This window comes from Papio anubis, chromosome 12 (assembly GCF_008728515.1).
Source record: "Papio anubis isolate 15944 chromosome 12, Panubis1.0, whole genome shotgun sequence".
NCBI lineage: Eukaryota > Metazoa > Chordata > Mammalia > Primates > Cercopithecidae > Papio > Papio anubis.
The window spans coordinates 38533182-38553503 of record NC_044987.1 but is presented as its reverse complement, the minus strand read 5'-3'; the positions used below and the strand labels follow the sequence as shown (position 1 = coordinate 38553503).

Here is a 20322-nt window from a genome sequence, read left to right as displayed (position 1 = left end):
GGAAAACGTTACATCACCATCCATAATTCAACAACAAAAACGATGACTAAAGAAGAATGGCCTAGAAAGCATCACTTCATGCTACGGGTTGAACTGTGCCCTCCAATAATGTTGTTGAAGTCTAACCACCAGTGCCTTAGAATGTGACCTAATTTGGAAACAGGGTTGTTGCAGATATAATTAGGTAAGATGAGGTCAAACTGGTGTAGGGTGGGCCCCTAATTCAATATGACTGGTATCCTCACAAGAAGACAGCAATGTGAAGAAACAGGGAGAATGCCCTGTGAAGAGGGAAGCAGAGACTGGACTGATGCATTTACAATCCAAGGAACATCAAAGATGGCTAACCCTCATGAGCAGCTATGAGAAAGGTATGGAATAGAATCTCCCTCAAAGCTCTCTTGGTTGGCAGGAGCCAACCCCGCTAACATCTTGATTTCTGATACCTAGGCTCCAGAACTATGAAAGAATAAATTTCTGTTGTTTTAAGCCACCTAGTTTGTGGTACTCTGTTATTATAGCAGCCCTAAGAAACGAATGCCTAATATCAATAAAAACTTTCAGATTTTAATCTTAAAATAAAAGTTTTCATAACTGTGAAAACTTAGAAGCAATCTGACCTTTAGTAGGTGAATGGATAAACAAAATGTGGTACATCATGCATAGGAGTATCATTCAGTAATAAAAAGAAATTAGCTATCAAGCCATGGAAAGACTTGAGGAATCTTAAAAGGATATTACTAAGTGAAAGAAGCCACTCTGAAAAGACTGCACACTAGATGATTCCAACTACATGACATTCTGGAAAAGGCAAAAACGTGGACAAAGAAAAAGATTAGTGATTGCCTAATGTTCAGGGAGAGGGGAAAATGAAAGAGGTGATGCAAATGGGATTTTTAGGGCACTGAAACTATTCTACATGATACAGTAACAATGAATATATGCCATCATACTTTTGTCAAAACCCATAGAATACACACCACAAAGTATGAACCCTAATGCAAACTATGTATTTTAGTATTAATATAAAAATGTATCAGTATCGTTTCATCAGTTGGAACAAATGCACCACACAAGGTACATTCAACGGAATAAATGTCAATTCCTTAACTTTTCTGTAAAAACTTCCTGTATCTCTAAAGGGTAACACATTATTCTATACATCAGCTAAGTCATAATTTAATGCTTCCTTGACTCTCGTATTTAATCTATTTCTACATTTTGTCATGTCTCTTCCTTTCATTTCCCACACCACTAATGTAGCCCCACTTTTCCATCCATAAGGACTAGCCCCACACCTTCTGATGTCCTTCTGAGCTATACTTCAGATAGTCCTTTCCAATAAATGATGGCTTATAATAGATTATCTGCCCAAAACAAGAAAAACAGAAGATAGGTAGATAGATATATTATCTAAATTTCTTTCATTTCACTTCATACCAAGGAGAATGAGCCCAGTTTATGTACTGTTTTTAGAAGATCATTATTCATTCAGTGCCATTAACACTCTTGAAAGGTAAGTAGTATTAATAATGCTCATTTATAAATGGGGTAATTGACCCTTATAGAAGTTAAGGAACTTTTCCAAGATGACATATATCTCCCAACAGTGGCCGGAATTGAACAGATGTCTGATTACACTAAGACCATGATCATAACATAACATCCCAAGCAAGCAAGGGATATGAAGGACCACAGGCTGAGAAAGAGATCAGAACAAGAGGTAAAAATGTGGAAGTCCTCCAAAAAGAGATGACAGCTGAAACCACAAAGAAGAAAGAGAATGTGGAAGAGAGTGGGGAAAACAACGGATAAAGAAAACTTTAGCATTACCCCACTTATAAAAGAAGGAACAGCAAAGTACACAGAGGAGGGGAGGGCAGATGAGAAAGGAACCACATATTGTCACCAGATATGAAACCTGGAATCATTATCTTTGACTCCTCTCTCCCCATAATCTGCAATGTTCAGGTAGCTTTGTGTACATTACACTCACTTATAATTTTTTCAGATTTGTTTTTTACCAAGCATTATGTCATTATCCTAGTACATGTCCTTTAGCAACTTTTACTTGGAATTATTCACATAGCCTCCAAACATGTCTTCATTCTTTCCATTCTACCTGTGCTTAACTTAGTATCACCTCTTTATGTACCCACAGCCTCTTCTATCACTCCACCTACTATCGCCAACAAATGGGAGATTATTATTCACAATGTTCTTCTGTCCTTGGATTTTTAATCTATCTTGAAAAACAAATGGAGATCCACCATTCATTTCAGACTGCACATACTCAATAGTAAACATATAAATAATCTTAAAATCATCCTCCCTACTGAAAGACATTTATATTGTTTCTAGACTTGTCATTACAAACTTGAGGATTATCTTGTCAAATTTTAACTATATTATTTATAGAATAAGCAAAAATTAAAATCTTAAAAATACTGAGCTTTTCTGTTCGAATCAAGGTATGTCTTTCTATTTAAGTATTCATCTTTACCACTCAGCAGTTTTAAAGTTTCTTCACATAGTTTCTGCATATTTGTTTATTTCTAGATACTTTACATTTTTAATTGTTATTATAGAATTTTTCTGTCTCTTATATTACTATATTTATAATAGAAAGCTATAATTCTTATATATAAATTTTGCCTTTTAGTGTACCTTGTAATTTTTTTGTAAGTCAGACATGTACAAGGTACTAGGCAAAAAGAACTGAGGTAAACAGGCCTTTGGTGATGTGGTGAAGCAAGAGGGAAACTGTAAGATACTCGATACCCATTACTCGTGTGTTTTAGGAGGAGCTTGTATTTTCTCAACTGCATATATGTCTATAATCAATATACAGTATGTTTTGTGTATTAAAATTTACTTAGCTAGATACCTTCTATCATAGAATATACCACAATTTATTATCAAATAATGTACATTTATCATGCACACAAATAATGTATAAGTAAGATCTTTATTCCAGTCTCCTGGAATAAATGTGGGACTTTTTACATTAGTAAAACTGCAACTGCTAAGAAGAATGAGCATTTGTAGATATTGCTATATTTCTCTCTACTGTGGCTGTTTCAGCACTGTATGAAAATTCCCACTGCCCCACTTTTCAAACAATCCTTGGTATTATCAGACTTGTTAATTGTTTTGATATGATGAATGTGAAACAGGTTTTTTCAGTTGCTTTAAAAATGACATATCCCTGATTCCCTGATTATAGTGAGGTTTAACATTTTAAAATATATTGGTTAAACATTATGTATATATTTTTCCTTGAATTTCTTGTTCATAGACTTTCTCAACTTTCTGTTGGATTGCATTTTCTCTTATTAATTTGTAGATGCTCTTTGCATATTTGGGTACTAATCTTTTATCAGTTACACATACTCTTTGCAAGTCTACTATCCCAAAATGTGATTTGTCTTTTCATAATCTTCACATACGGAATTTGTCACTAAAGTTAGTAAATTTTAGCACAATAAAAATAACAAGCTTTTCTTTAAAAGTTAATACTTTAGAGTCTTACTTTAAATATTCTTCCTGATATTATAAATCATAACGATATTGTCATATATTTTCTTCTAAAATTTTAAAGTTTTTATTTTCAGTTTTAGGTTTTCAATCTAATGAATCCAGTTGGTGTGCATGAGTTAGAAATTCAACCTCTTCTGTTTTTAAACATGGCCAACCTAGCACTGATTACCAAATAGTTCATTCTTTCTCCCACTGATTTGTTATACTACATCTGTCTTATACAGAGTTCCTACAGACATCAGTCTGTTCCTAAACTTGACTGCTTTATTCCTATTCTGATTTACTTTAGCTTTATGCCTGATTGGGTGAATCTCCCCACTTTATTTTTCCTCTGGGTTAATCGTGACCTTTTACCCTGGCATAAATTTTAGAGTCAGCTAAAACTTTGCCAAGTTCTGCAAAACAAACTTTTGAATTTTTTTGAAATTATATTCAATTAACAGATATATTTGAAAATATTTTGCATCTCCAGACTACTGAATTTACTCATCCTATTATTTGAATATTCTTTTAGCTTCCTTAATAAAGTTTTATAACTTTCTTCATCTAGTTCTTCCATATCTCATTTTAACTTATTCCTAAGTACTTTTGTTGCTGTTGTAACTGGGATCTTCTTTAAATCACATTTTCTAAACATTTTTGCTAATGTACAGAAGCATGATCTTTTTATGTTATTTTATATCCGGCAACAGTGGTAAGCTATATAATTAGTTCTGGTAGTTTGTATATAGATTTTCTCAGATTTCCCATACAGACAATCCTCTACAAATAATGAAAGTTTTGTTTATTCCTTTCATTTCTTGTATCATTTATCATTTTTCTTTTCTTATTTTACTGGCTGGGATTTCCAGCATAATGCTGAATAAAAGTGGCGATAGTAATCATCTTGTTTCTAAGCTTAATGAACATATTTCTAGTATTTCATTATTAAGTATGAGGCTTATTGTAGAGTTCTGATGGATATCCTTTATCTGGCTAAGGTTGATTTTTTCAATTCCTAGGTTCTTAAGAGTTGATATTGTTGGTAAGGGAGGTCGTGATGTTAATCATAAATAAATGCTAACAATCATTTCTTCTCTATTAAAATAATCATTATGTGATAGACAGTATTTACTATCTAACATATGCTCTATGAGACACCTTAACTCATTCTAAATAGATCTGCATATTTTCAGTACATGTTAATATCACATTCACGGACATAGTCTAACTGAAAAATAATTCAATTGGCCGGGTGCAGTGGCTCACGCCTGTAATCCCAGCACTTTGGGAGGCCGAGGTGGGTGGATCACGAGATCAGAAGATCGACATCCTGGCTAACACGGTGAAACCCCATCTCTACTAAAAATACAAAAAATTAGCCAGGCATGGTGGCAAGCACCTGTAATCCCAACTACTGGGGAGGCTAGGGCAGGAGAATCACTTGAACCTGGGAGGCAGAGGTTGCAAGTGAGCTGAGACAGCACCAGTGCACTCCAGCCTAGGGGACAGAGTGAGACTCCCTCTTGAAAAAAAAAAAAAAAATCCAATTATTTCTGGCCTTTAGTTTGTAAAGGAAATATGCATAACATAAATTTTGAAGACATAGACACATTTGCCTGATTTAAGCTATTACATACTTCAAGACAAGACAGATGGTTATGAACAAAATATATCCTTTATCATATACATGTACATAAGATATCTAAAACAAAGACATAAAAGACATAATTCTATTTAATATTTAATTCTGAATTGTTGACAAACATTGGTATAAAACCACAGGCTTCACAAAGGAAAGGAACTATTACATAGCTTGACTTTTATCTTTCAATAACCACCATTTGAGGCACATACTTTAATTAAAACCCAGCGCTGTAAAAATTATAACTTACAAATAAGTGAAGCTATGCATTTGAATTTTAAAATCCTATATTTTATGGGATTTATTCTCCAGTGAGCAAATAAACAACCAGACATAAGTTCCCTGGGTTCTTAATTCTACTAAGTGGCCAGCTTCAGAAATACGTTCTAGTAAAAACAAGCCTAATTTTAAAAATTGCAAATGAGTTATTTCTTTAAAATGCATCACTTAAAATTCTACATAAAAGAATACTACATTTTTAAGTTTTAAAACTGAAATTAAATAAGTTTTACTTCCAGAGGGAGAACAACTGAAGCAAAGAGAAAACACTACAATTATGTCACCAGAAAAGCATAATTCCATTTACAAAGCCTGGATTTGTGCCCAATTTTTCCGAAATACATCTACCGGATTACATCTCTATAAGACTTTTTCCATAAAAACAAGGATAACAAGGCAAAAAAGTAATACAAATAGAATTCCACTTGAAAAATCAAAGTTCAACATATATCTACACTAGTTCCATCCCCAGCTCATTTTCCATTCTGCTTTACTAATGCAGAGGCAACAAATCTTGTTTGAATACAAAATTCTTAATAGAAAAAGCTTTCATATTTAGCTGTTAATCTACTAAGGCACTATCCTTTCAGGAAAGTGCCATCATACAGTACCTATAGCAAAAAACCTACACAATTTAATCTTTTTAATGAAACTGGATTAGCTTTTCAATGTATTATGTTCTCTACACTTTCTATTTAAAAGCTGTTACTAAAGGAGCTTATAAAATGTGAAGGCTCAGGACACAAATAAGCAATGAGGCTGTGTGAAGAACTGGAAGCCTAGAGGTTAACCAACTTCAAATCATCTGTGAATGATAATTTTCAATAACGCTACACCAAACCCTTCATCATACATATAAAGAGCCAAACCATAGTCAGTCAAAATGCAACACATCACTGTCTGCAGTTAGTTTTGCCTGTAATTAAAACACTACCATTTTATGGTTGCTAAAGGTATACACATGAAAAGCAATCATCGTCAATTTAAAAAATTGAAAAAGGAAATCAAATTTTATTATAAAACTCTCCTTTTCTGGTTACTTAGAAAAGCATTTCTCAAATATTTATTAAGAAAGTAATATTGAAACCACTATTTTCATCCCCCAGAATGTATAAAAGATATTCCTTTTTAATCAAGAAAATTTCACTTAGCATTTAAAAAAGCTTAGCAGCAAAATTGTGGGAGGAGTCTCTCCCAGTAATGTATCCTACAAGAGTATGAATGACGTGAGACAAAATGAGGGCAACAGCCAACTGTGCCGCTAAGCACATGATTTCATTCACCCTTTCTGACTGTCAGGTTCTTCATTTGTCAAATGGGAATAATAACAACTGGATCACAGGATTGTTGAGAAAGTTAAAAGAGATGAGTCATGTATGAATATCTACCACAGTAGCAGGCTAGACATTTTTTTAATTATCAGAAGCACATCCCTTCTTCCACCCCAACCTTCCCCGCAAGAGAAATCCACATATACATTTGAAATCAGGCTGGATTTTTAAAACGATACTAACATTTAATTTAATGTTACTCATTCATCTCCCTCCAGCAAGTGAAGACTATAATTCAAGTAAAGATATATTTAACAACTAAAGATACCTTTAAAAATGAGAAAAATGGGTAACATGTAGCTTAACAACATAGTACTTTTCCTTTTTTCTCTGCCCCTTTAGGCACTCTCCTAGGGAAAGAACAGTTAACCTTTGTTGCCTAAAACCATATTCTCCTTAATCTAACAGCTATCTGCTTATTCAGCAAATAAAAATAATGTGAGGGTCTTCCTAAATTGTGAAAGATCTTAAATTATAAGGCACTAACGGGGATACATTTGAACTCTGCAAACACAGCTGATGTATAAATATGACAGACTCCCTTTGTAACCTAGTGCTAAGGTAGTCATGTAATTCAGGACACTTACATCCAACGTTAAACCTGAAGTGACAACAGGCATAAAGAGGTCTATTCCAGACAAATGTGCATTTATAATCACCCTACCCATTGTATTATCTCAAAATTGTACATGTGCAAAATGACCTTTTGCCTCAGAAGAAAAAGGCTTTGTTACTTTTTCTTTTGTAAAAAAAAATCACAACTAAACACACCTAGTGGCTAGATATTGTTTTCCAAAAAAAGGAACCAGGGCTCCTATGAAAACTGGATGATGATTCTAGAACTGAGAGAGGAAATATATATTATGAGTCTGGAGCATCTTGTCAGGCCAGAAAATAAGCAAGGGTTCAAAAACACAATGATGAGAGTATGGCAAAGGAACAAAAGATCTGACTGAAAGAACTCTCGATTTGAAGCTGGAATCAATAAAGTTGTTCTGGATTGTAACAAAAAGTATAAAATAAATATCCATGAATCCATAAGATAAATAAAAGATTAAACAAATCAGTAAATGGTAGAAACAAATCTCCCATGCAGAATTCAAAAAAATGCTGTTAGATGTTCCACCCTCTAGGAGGTAGAGTATAACCCCCTACTCCTTAAGTGTGGGCTGTGCATAACAACTTCTTTCCGAAAAGTACAGTATGTGGGTAGGGGAGGGGCTCAGGGAATAATTACAGTGAAAAAACCTAACACTGCCTCAACCAAGTGATCAAGGTTAACATCAGCAGTGATGTCATGTTGATAGTACATACCCTTAATAAAATGTGATGAAATGGCACTTTACCTCTGTGACCTTCCTCCCCAAGACACATAACCCCAGTTGAATAATGAGTAAAATGTCATATGGTCTATAAAATACCATCAAGTCATCAAAAACAAGATACAGTCTGATACAGTCATCAAAAACAAGAAAAGTCTAAGAAACTGTCCCAGCCAAGAGAAACCTAAGAAGACATAACTACTAAATGTAATGTGGCATCCTGCATGGGTAAGATCCTAGAACAAAAAGAACATTAGGTAAAAACTAAGGATATTTGAATAAAGTGTGGACTTTAATAATAACGTATCAATATTGGTTCATTATGTGGAACAAATGTAGCTTACTAATATGTTATAATGGGTGGAACTGGATGCAAAGTAGATGGGAACTCTGTATTATCTTTGCAATTTTTCTATGACTCTAAAACTGTTCTAAAATTAAAAGTTTAAGAAAAATTAGAAAACCTTAAAATATTTTATATAGAGATTAACATTATGCACTATGGCCCTCATTCTGTCCAAATATAAGCCAGTCATTCACTATTTATGATATTCATGTTGTCCTGAGGAAATGATGGAGGTCTACATGCAGAGAGAAGTTGACAGTGGAGAATCCTCCTTCATCTATCCATTTTCAGCATCCTGCAGTGTACTGCACTTCACATGTATGTCAAGTTAAGTAGTTTAAACTAATACTCACAAGTACACACAAATGGTTTAAAACGTCTCAGACAAGAAACAGCAGGTAGAACATAGGCATAAGCAAGGAGCCAAAGTGACATTCCTTCATTCCTCGTATGAGTTCTTTATCAGTCACAATATGAGGTTAGTCGTTATTCAAAGATGCTTTTAACTAATGAAATGTGACCAGAAGTAGGCCAAGACATTTCAAAATTATTAAGAAGTCTATCAGCCCTTAGTGGATTTTTATTAATGTAATGAATAAACAAACGTTAGATACATATATTTTAAAATAGTAACAACTTGAGAAGCAACAACGGATTTATAACCATTCTTATTAACAATGAACCCTGCCCTTTGTATGAAGATAATAGCTAATGATAGCATGACGTTTTCATAATTAGCACAAGATATATCCAGATTACGAAGATAAGCCTTTCTAATTTTTAGTGATGTTTAAAATCATGCTACTCCCAATCTAATATTTTATGAAATTTCACAAAAGGTAATGACAAATATGCAGAAGATTTTACAGATGTTGTCTTCTTGTTGAATTCTGTTTTGACAATGAAATGGATGAAAATGATATAAGTATCCTCAACATATGCTCAACAGCAAATGACTTCCTTAAGGAAAACAATGTTGTAGCTAAAATTGTGTAAGTGTAACCAGTAAGAAAGCAACCACTTGTTTGGAATAACCTGCACATTGTGTACATGTACCCTAGAACATAAAGTATAAAAATAAAAATAAAAAAAAAAAAAGGTTCTGACATGCTATCCATCATATGAGGATACAAGAAGACATACCCTCATCAGATAATGGATTTACCAGCACCTTGATCTTGGACTTCCCAGCTTCCAGAACCATGAGAAATAAATGTTTATTGTTTTATGATTTTTAGGGAAAAAAAAAGTTATGAAGTAAGGTTAAAGGGTTAGCACTACACATATAATTCATTTTTTCAATCATTCATAGACAAGCAGTTATAGAAAAGTAGATGAATCCAGAAATGTACAGAGTGCTACAGGATATCGCTAATGTGGTTAATTTCATAGAAACAAGACCTTTAATAAATAGAGGAATACTTACAAACTATAATGAGATGTGTAGGAACTATCACACAGTGTTTAAGTGACTTAGCTCCCGAACTGGACTGCATGGGCTGGAACACCGGCAATAGAATTTATTAGCTATGAGATCTTGGACACATTACTTAATCTCTACAAGTTATTATCATCCATAGACTGGTGACAGAATTGGTGAATGTTTTACAAGAGATAATTCATGTACAGCACTTAGAACAATGCTTGGCACACAGTATGTATTCAATAAATGTTAGCTATTATTGGTTACTATTATGAGAATAATCATAAAAATCTTTTATACCACAAAAAATTCATTAATCATCTTTTGGCAAAGAACTTAGAGGTGATCAACCTCAGAGATGAATTACACATTTTTCTTTTACAAATAAGTAAGCATTCCAAATTTGCTGGCCTATTCTGTGATATTTTGTAAACCAGGGTCTATGAGAATACTCCATCAGTATCTCCTGCTAAATTAGTTATATTGATAGTGTTAGCCACAAATATCTAACAGAAAGTACTTCATCAGAATTTTAAAATAGTATACATACCCTCAAATCAGGAGAAAAGTTGTCAGCAGAAGTTGAAATGGAATCTGATGACACAACAGAAGCTGATTTTGTATGCACTGAATTCTCTGAATGAGAAGTGGAGGCACTACAAAATACAAAAGTACAGTATGTTGGAAAAGTGGGGGCTTCAAAGACCAGTTTCAGACATTGTATTTAATATAACTCCAATACTTATTAAAATTCCCACAGCCAACTAAGTTCTGCTTTGCCTATTCAATCTTATTTCTAAATCTTAACAAATTGCAAACTATTCCTGCTGGGTCAAGTATTCTTACGATCTAAGTTCCATCTGGACAGACTCCCAATACTCATGAAGACACTCCAGGATAATTCCTTCTTTTTATCCATTCACCCATCCATTCATTCATCCAAAGAACATTCATTAAGTGGTCCAATGTACAAAACCACTACACCAGGCACTGTGATTTGAAAATAAATACGACATCATCCTCATGTTCATGAAGCTCACAAGCTTGTGACACAGACAAGTAAATAAGTGGTGCAATGTGATGACTATAAATAGAAACACATACACACACAAACACCTCACATACATACAAGTATCTACGGGAGAAAAGAAAAGGAAGCAGCCAATTCTGGCCAGAAAGTTCAGGGAAGACGTCTCAGAGATGATATTCAAACTGAGTCTCGAAAGATAGGAGATCATCAGACAAACAAGGAAATTTCAAAAACTAACAAAAGGCAATGCAAAGGTATAGAAGTATCAAAGTCTACAGAACATCTCAGACACTACAAATAGTTGAATAAGGCTGAATGGATAAAAGAACAGATAAAGATGGAAAGAGAAGCTCTTTGTACCTTGTACCTTCCCACCACATCAAACAGCCCTGCCTTAAGTATCTACTTCTTCCATTATAAGTAATCACTCAACACAGTTACTTTTACTTTCTTAAATTCCTATAGAGCTTTTTTTTTTTTTTTTTTTTTTGAGACAGAGTTTCACTCTTGTCACCCAGACTGGAGTGCAATGGTGCAATCTCGGGTCACTGCAACCTCTGCCTCCCAGGTTCAAGCGATTCTCCTGTCTCAGCCTCCTGAGTAGCTGGGATTACAGGCACCTGCCCCCACACCTGACTAATTTTTGATTTTTTGTATTTTTGTAGAGACGAGGTTTCACCATGTTGGCCAGGCTGGTCTTGAAGTCCTGACCTCAAGTGATGCACCTGCTTCGGTCTCCCAAAGTGCTGGGATTACAGGTGTGAGCCACCGTGCCTGGCCAAACTTTTGATACCTGATCACACTTTCATTGTTTATTTTATCTCACCAACTAGTGCCCCAAGAACAAAAATTATGTCTTTTTGGGGGGAGGGGGGAGCACGGGGGAGAAATGAGGTCTCACTATGTTATCCAGGCTATTCTCCTCAAACTCCTGGCCTCAAACGATCCTCTCACTCAGCCTCCCGAAGTATTGGGATTTCACGCATGGACTACCATGCTCAAGCCTATACTTCTTTTTTATTTTCCACAAAATCTACTTCAGGACCTGTGTACACTGTTAATATGTATTATGCTTGTTAAATTTTAAAATCTGTGACAATATGCCACAAACTGAATAACTGATTCATTTCCTCTTATCAGTAAAACAAAGTTAAAATTATTTAAGGTAAGATCAATGGTAGAAAAACCTCAAATACCTTGAATTGAGTCTTTAAGTTCAGATTTTCAAAAATGTATTTTTCTAAAACATATTAAAAGTCTTCCTTATACCAGAAGTCAAAATTTTTTTCACTAGATTTTGAGGAAATACTTCACCTTTGAGTTGTGATAGTATTAAGAACCATTTAGCTTTAAAACAAATTCCATTTATTCCTTACAAACCTGTCTATAACAAGAATATCTAAAATACTTATACAATGTTCAAATCACCTCCCCCAAAAAGAAATTGTCACTTCATTTAAATGAATGAAAAGTGGTATTCTGGTGCAAACACAACATAGTATTTCCAACAACCTATACTATTATACAAAAAAGTAGTCATAAGAAATTATATTACATAGTTTTAGAATGTAAGGAAAGAAAAAGTGATAGGCTGTGAATGTTTTCCTTTTTCTTTGTATCTAAATTCTGATTAAATGTCATTTTCCTTAAAATAACAGGTAAAATAACCAAATTTTAAGCACAGTACTTTGACAGACATTGTTAGCTTCCTACTTCAAATAAATTCCGCTTTCTCTCTGACTTTGATCAGGGTAGTTTGTGCCCTGCTGAATATAAGAGGCTTGCTATTCTCTTCCTTGTGGCTAGGAGAGCCATGTGAGTCAATTCCAGTCAGTGGGATTTAGCGGGAAATCTGCTAATGATTATAGAAACCTTTTATTTTCTTAATAAAGAGGAGCAGAAACAGCAGGGCAGTCTTTATCCTTTCCCATTTCTCTTGCCTGAAATAAGAATGTAAAGTTTGGAAACACAAGAGCCATCTTATAAACATTAGCAAGATGCTGGCCTGCTGAGGACAGGGAGCCAAAGAATAGGATGAGCATAGGTTTTTGTAGCATCACTAGGCCAACAACTCTCTACCTCTGGAATTCTTGTTATGTAACATAAATGGGTGAGCATGGCTGTGTGTGCCTGTAGTCCAAGATGCTTGAGAGACTGAGGCAGAAGGATCACTTGAGCCCAGGAATTTGAGACCAGCCTGGGCAACATGCCAAGAATCTATCTCAAAAAATTAATTAAATAAAATAAAAACTTTTTAATAAAATAAATGAACTAAAATGTTTAAAATCTCTGCAATAAAGTCTGTTCTATACAGTCAAACACAATATAGCAATCAACATCTCATAAAGTCTAGTTATGGCAAGTTCAAATGTATAATGCTATTTTATATGCATATGCCCTTCTGGGAGAACAGAAAACCTCTTAAAGGCAATTGAATATAACTTGAAATTACAGAAAGTGTATTACCTAGAAGAATACTACTGACAGAAAGACTACTGTAGCACATAGCGCCAAGAAACCAAATGGCTCTCTGGTTGGGTGTGGTGGCTCACGCCTGTAATCCCAGCACTTTGGGAGGCCGAGGAGGATGGATCGCTTGACCCCAGGAGTTCGAGACCAGCCTGGGCAACATGGTGAAACCCCCTCTCTACTAAAAATAAAAAATTAGCCAGGAGTGGTGGCACATGCCTGTAGTTCCAGCTACTCAGGAGGCTGAAGCATGAGAATCATTTGAACCTGGCAGGTAGAGGTTGCAATGAGCTGAGATCATACCACTTCCCTCCGGCCTGGACAACAGAGCAAGACTCTGTCACCAAAAAAAAAGAAAAAAGAAAAAAAAAAACCAAATGGCTCTTTAGAGCCAAAGCATAAAGTAAATAAATTTAAGAGAGAGAAAATAACAAATCCAGGTACTGGAACTTGTACTTTGCAGTCTCAGATTCAAAGAATCAGTCTTTCAAGCCAAAGTGTGGTAAACAGCCTTTAATTATTACCTTCTCTTTTCAGACACACATAAACACAGGCAGATATTATGATCCACAATGTTATAGTTGAATAAGCACTAATGTATATTTCTGTGTAACCAGTCTACAAAGGGTTTCACTCTCCAGGCAAATACTGAGGAGCTGGAGGGGTACAGTGTGGGAATACATCATAGTACTGTTCTCATGATTATGGCAGAAACACGCGCGCGCACACACACACACACACAGACACACAGAGAGAGAGAGAGAGAGAGGCAGAGAGTGGGGGAGAGAGGGAGGAGAGAGAGCACACAGGAGAGAGGGAGAGAGAGAACGAGAGGGAGACAGCGTGTGAGAGAGCGAGTAATCACACAGGCGCACACAAGCGCAGCAGAACTGTTAAAACTTCTGGTATAAACGTGAAGTGCTGCCTTTAGCAGCTACTCAGACTGAAGGTGGCCATGGGCACACTAGGATGCATAGTTCTCTTTTCTGTAGTTGTTTGTTTTCTTCTGTCATACTGGCTCTGTACATGCTTGTAGTCACCATAGCTACCGGTATAACACACGCTAATTTCCACTGCTTTTTTTCCACTTCTCCCTTGCTCATCTTGAAGTCAAGCTCTCTATGTTTATTTTTTATGAACTGTTCCACAAACAAGCTCTGTATTTCCCAAAATTCATGCCTTTGCTTCAGGGCTTTCCAAAATAGAATGTTCCTTTACCCTAATCTATTTAATAACATCCTACCTACCCTCTAAGACCTGGTTTAAAAAACTAGCTTCTCCAAGAAGTCTTGGAGTCTTCCAAGAAGGTCTTCCAGTTGGAACTAAACTCTCAGTCTTCTACACTTTCATAGACTTTATCTATAACTGCACTTAACACTTCCCACATTAGACTAGAGAACTTCAGTTACATGGCCACCTCTTTTTTAAATTACAAACTCCAAAGAATAAGAATCTTATAATTAGCAAGGCATTTGAACTTGGAGCAGAAACTGCAGTCTCTAACTTCATTAAGTAACCGATACCATTTTGGTCCTCAGATTTCCTAGGCCTACACACTTCACCTCAGTCCATCCAAACATTCCTGTTTTCCTTGTCAACCTGGGCCTCTCTTCCACGTGCTAAAACTTCTACTCAACACTCTGTCGCATATGTTCATTACCATATTACTGTGTGTTTCCTATACCCCACTTTTCTCTGTCCAAGCCTTCTTCAACTACTAACTCTCTTCCTAATCTTCATCTGAATGTTTTTGTCCACAGTGAATAAACTCCCCTACATCTTTAACAGGATTCTCCCCTTCACCTCTGCCTCAACTGACCTTCCCTCACAGGAATCCACTTCCCTGCAGACTTTAATAAGAGACTTTTTTCTTTTCCCACATCTAACAATGCCCAAAGATGAAACAAGCATTTTCCCAGCTGAACTTTCAGGCTTCTACATTAGTATTATTTTTGCATCTTCATATATAAAAGCCTTCTTCCTCTAAGGTTCATGGCTTTTCAGTATACAACCTCCTTGTTACTATCATCCACTCACCCATCCTCCTCACTCACTAAGGGTTTTCTCATCTGGCTCACTTTCTTCTCCAGCATTTCTTTCTACTCCAAAGCTGCCATCATTATGGGAATTTTATTATCCATAAACTATCAACCATCTAGCTCAAAATTCCTCAATTCCTACATCCCTCATACACAATCCCACTTCAGTAATGCACATCTTGTTATTACACCTTGGACTTTATCATCTCTGGGAATTACCCTGCCACCATAATCTTAAACTTGAGGAAATTAATCTTTGACCTGATGCTGACCGTTTCTAAATATTTAACTTTCTTAACTTTCCCTTCATCTCATCTTCAACCTAGTAGAGCTACCCAGACCCTCAACATTTCTATTTTTTATTATCCCTCATGATTCATTGCCCTCCCTTGCCCACTTCACTTCCCTTCCTAACCATCAGTGTCCCTATATCCGTATCCATTAGCCATGACTGTCCTGCTAATCCCTAAATGTGGACCAACATAACCATCTTTCTTGGCTACTAGTAAAGGAAATCTTCAAACTGGGGCCACTTAAGACTTATAATTAGAAACATCAGCTAGGCCCAACAGAGTGCTCAATGATTCTCCCATTCCCCAAGTGACTTTTTTAAACCATAACCATCTTTTTCTCCCACACAGCTATCACATCCAATCAATCCAAAGTCCTGTACAGTCTATTTCCGTACCATCCCTTGGGTCTATCTTCTATGCTACTTTTTATCATCCTAATACCGCTTTTCTGGACTACTGCAAATTACTTGTCTCTTTTCTCCTGCTCATCCAATATATCATCCCAAACCAAAACCAAAGTGATCTTTCCAAAACCCAAATCTGATCATATCAATCCCTTGCTTAAATCTTCATTGATTCCTCACTACCTACCAAATCAAGTCAAAACTCCTCAGCATAACACTCAGTTTTCAACAATCTGGCCCTTGTTCTACATATCCAGCTGTAGTTTTTACTCATCTGGAACCAATGGGAATGGCTTGCAGATTTCTTAAGTTCTCTAGCCATTTCATGCCTCTGTGCCTTTGATAACCCTATTGTCTCTGTTTCTAATGTCCTTTATAATATTCCATGCCCTTTTTGTCCCATCTATCTTGTAGACATAACTACTGCTTCTTTTACTGTACACTGTACATATTTCTATCATAATACCTGTAACATTATATTGCATTTACTCACCTAAAAGCTCCTCTCACCACATATTATTATTATTTACTATTTCAAGATTCTTTCTTTACTACAATCTGTGAGCAAACAACCTTCTCAAAATAAAATATGTAAAACACTGAAAACAGAATACGTGGCACATGTAGCTATTATTATTTATGACAACTGAGTATTACTGCACACATATTATCCCTCAAGTCAGATTAGAATGGTTTCTTATAATGGCAAAAGTTCTAAGGCAAGAACTATAATTAGTGGCCTAATGTTTACGAAATAAGAAGTTACGTCTCTTGAATGGCATTATGTTCAAAGTATTAGAAAAATAAATATTATTCCCACTATGGAAGCACGTGTCTTGGCATTGCAAATGCAGTTTAAAAGTGAAACTATCATAGAAGATTAAAGTTACCAAAAGAGTTTCTTGAAAATTTGAAGAAAAGTAACTCCAATTTGAAATTGACTGCTTAAAATTACTTCTCTTCTATATAAAGAAAGCTCTTAAGTTCTATAAAGGACTAAAAAGAAGAAAACAGTACCAATGGAAGAGGGTACACGATTACATCACCAATAATAACTTTTCACTGAGAAAATGTGAGTAAAAATCAAATGTTCCTTTTGCCTGTTACTGTTTTCTACATTTCCCAAAACTGTTTACTCCCACTGACACACACTCCAATCATACAAGATAATTTCATGAAGAAACCATTTTCATGTTCTTTTCTTCCTTGAAAAAAATTTTAACAATTACCATGCCCTTTCTATATACAAAACATTGGGTTATGAAACAGCCTCTGCACTTCAGATTTCTGCCCAATAAAAGACATTATACCACACAAGCATATCAATAATACCGTGAGAGGTACAAACAAGGGCCAGGAGGAAAAAAAAACCCAAAGGAAATAGTAATAATTATGACTAGAGGAAGCCAAGAAATGTATTAAATTGGACCATTTGAAATTGCTATTTTTATAGGTCAGATGGCCAAATATCAACTATTTCAGGTGGCTCCAAGTGCTAATGAAGGAAACAGAAGAAACTGAGGTTGGGCCTTTAATGAGTGAATGAATCAGATCGAGGCTTTGGAAATCACATACACACAAAGGGAAAAAAAGTAAAAAAGGGCTTGAGAAACTACAAGGCATATTTTATAAATAAGTAGTTTTTTCAAACTAAACAGATAAAAGGCTGTAATTTGCTGAAATCTAAATGCCAGGCTTAAAAGCCTAGCTAATAAAAAGCAAGGGGAATACAATGAGTTATCACTTCACACACACTATACTGTCTATAAAATGTTTTAAAAAACACAATAGCAGGTGTTGGCAAAGATGTGGAATAATCGGAACACTCATGCACTGCTTGTGGGAATGTAAAATGGTATAGCCACTTTGGAAAACACTCTGGTAGTTCCTTAAAAGGTGAAACACAGAATTACCCTATGATCCAGCAATTCCACTTTTAAAAATAAACCCAAGAGAAATGAAAATTTTTTCCACACACAGAAAAAAGATTATTTACCAGAGAAAAACAAAATATATATTAAAAACACATGAATGTACATGAATATGTACATGAATGTTCATAGCAGCATTATTCACAATAGCCAAAAAGTGGAAACAACCCATGTCATTCCCCTGCTTAAAATCCTTCAATGGCTCCCTATTGCTCTCAAGATAAAGATCAATACCTTACCACAGCCTCAAGTTGCTACATAATCTAATCCTTGCCTCCTTCTCCAGTTCCTCTTGTGTATCTCTCTCTCCCCTTGCTCTCCCCAGTTCAACCACACTAGCCTTCTTTGAGATTCTGAAATTAGCTAGCCCTCTGCAGGAAGCATGGTTCTGCCAAACTCTTCTCAACTGAAATATCATCTCCTTGGGAAAATCCAATCAGATGCCCCAGACAAAACCAGTGCTCCCATGGCCACTCTCATAGCACTTTGTGCTTTTCATTCTTTTCACTTACCACCAGTCTCTTCTTACATATCTTTGCAAATGTTTAATGTCTTTTTTTTTTTTTTTTTAGACAGGGTCTGCTCTGTCACCCAGGCTGGAGTGCAATGGTGCAGTCATAGCTCAGTGCAACCTCAGACTCTTGGACTCAAGTGATCCTCCCCACTCAGGCTCCCAAGAAGTTAGAATCACAGATGCAAGACACCATGCCTGTCTTGATTAATGACTATGCTTCCTAAGATGTCATACTTCAAGGAGAAGGGATCCTGTTGGTTTTGCTCAACATTCTATTCCTAGGACCTAGCATAGCACTTGGTATAAAGAAGACACTCAGGAAATATTTGTTAAGGAGTGAAAGACTGAATGAGAATGATCAGAAGATTGAATTATCTCACTAGAATATGGAAGATAAAACAAAAAAGAAATCTGTGAAAGGAGGGAGAGGGATAAAACATGGGTAGGGAAGGTGAAAGTCTAGTTTTCCTTCTGGAGTTGTTATTGTGCACATATGATTCTGTATACCATATATCATGTCCCATTCCCATCAAAAGACTTCCTAGGATACTGAGACAAACATTTATTTTAAGAGGTTGTATTAAAAGAATGATAATCTAAAAAAAAAAAAAAAAAAAAAACAACTGGTGGGAGCTGGTTTTTGACTATGTTATTTCCACCGGGATGGTTAAAGAAGTAGTTGGGAATTGAGAAACCAGGATTAGTCCTATCTAGCTAACAGCAGTATCATTGGCCAAGTCACTTAATTCCCACTCCCCATTGTACTGTCACTCTGTGAAAAGTACCAATTAGACTGTTAGTGGTTCTTAACTTTTTTGGTGGTCACAGACCTCTTTGAAAATCCCATGAAAGCTATTTCCTGAAGTGCTTACAATGTTAGGGACTTAAAGGTTAAGAATCTTGGCCCAGATGATCCCTTTTAGTTCTAAAGTGGTCCAGGGCTTCTGAAATGAGTATTCTACCTTTCGTAACATCCATACAATATGCAGATAAATACTAAAAAATTAAACTTTTTATACACACATGATGCACACATACATGTGCTAAAAACAGCTTCATATTTCAAATTTTTTAGTATTTTAATTATGTAATCACAGTCTTAAATATAAAGTTAAGACACAAAGACTAAATAGAATTAATCCAATATTGTGTTTCTTACAATAAAGTCTTTAAGAGAATATTTATGTATAATGGAGTCAAAGGGAAACTAAACCCAACAACTACATAAATTTCAGGAGCTCTGGACTATCACTGTGCAAATTCAACACCCTTACTTACAAATAGAAATGACATCTATCAAACATTAGCCACAATTCCTTTAAATATTTTCATTGTTTATATCATGTGATTTTATCAGAAACTACACCTATTTAGCTAAGTAGTGATTCTATTTCAAATGACTTACATTTCAAAATATATCCACAATAATTTTGGGGAGAGAGACCCCCTAAGAATACATACACAGTTGGTTCAGTAACTCTTCTCTCTAAATAAATAATTTAATCAGACTAAACTGGACCAGACTAATGTAAACTCAATTGACTCCAGGACATCACCCTTGCCAGTGTTCAACAAGGTTATGTTTACAAGTCTTCTTATTCTTTGATTCACACACTTACTCTAATCTTGTGACCTCAGCACACTGGAGCTGCTTACTCGCTTCAGTGGCCTGCCTGACTCACTTGGAGTACTTTTCTGCCAATCTAAAAAAATGGAAACACTTTGGAGTAATGCACTTGGTACTTGCATTTCTGACAGCAAACTCCTTTTTCTTTCA

The 20322-nt window shown here is 35.5% G+C and overlaps 1 protein-coding gene across 9 annotated transcripts in view; it reads right to left on the bottom strand.

Annotated features, from left to right (window-relative positions):
- MTMR2 (myotubularin related protein 2) overlaps positions 1-20322 on the bottom strand; it is an 88865-nt gene that overhangs the window by 38827 nt on the left and 29716 nt on the right. For 6 of the 9 annotated variants that reach the window (XM_017948883.3, XM_003910575.5, XM_003910576.4 and 3 more), the window contains one exon: positions 10416-10521. In XM_017948883.3, coding sequence (XP_017804372.1) covers positions 10416-10521 — 106 coding nt within the window. Of the gene's footprint in view, positions 1-9868; positions 9942-10415; positions 10522-20322 lie in introns of all 9 variants that reach the window. The other 3 variants (XM_009187145.2, XM_009187147.3, XM_009187146.2) reach the window with 1 other exon arrangement.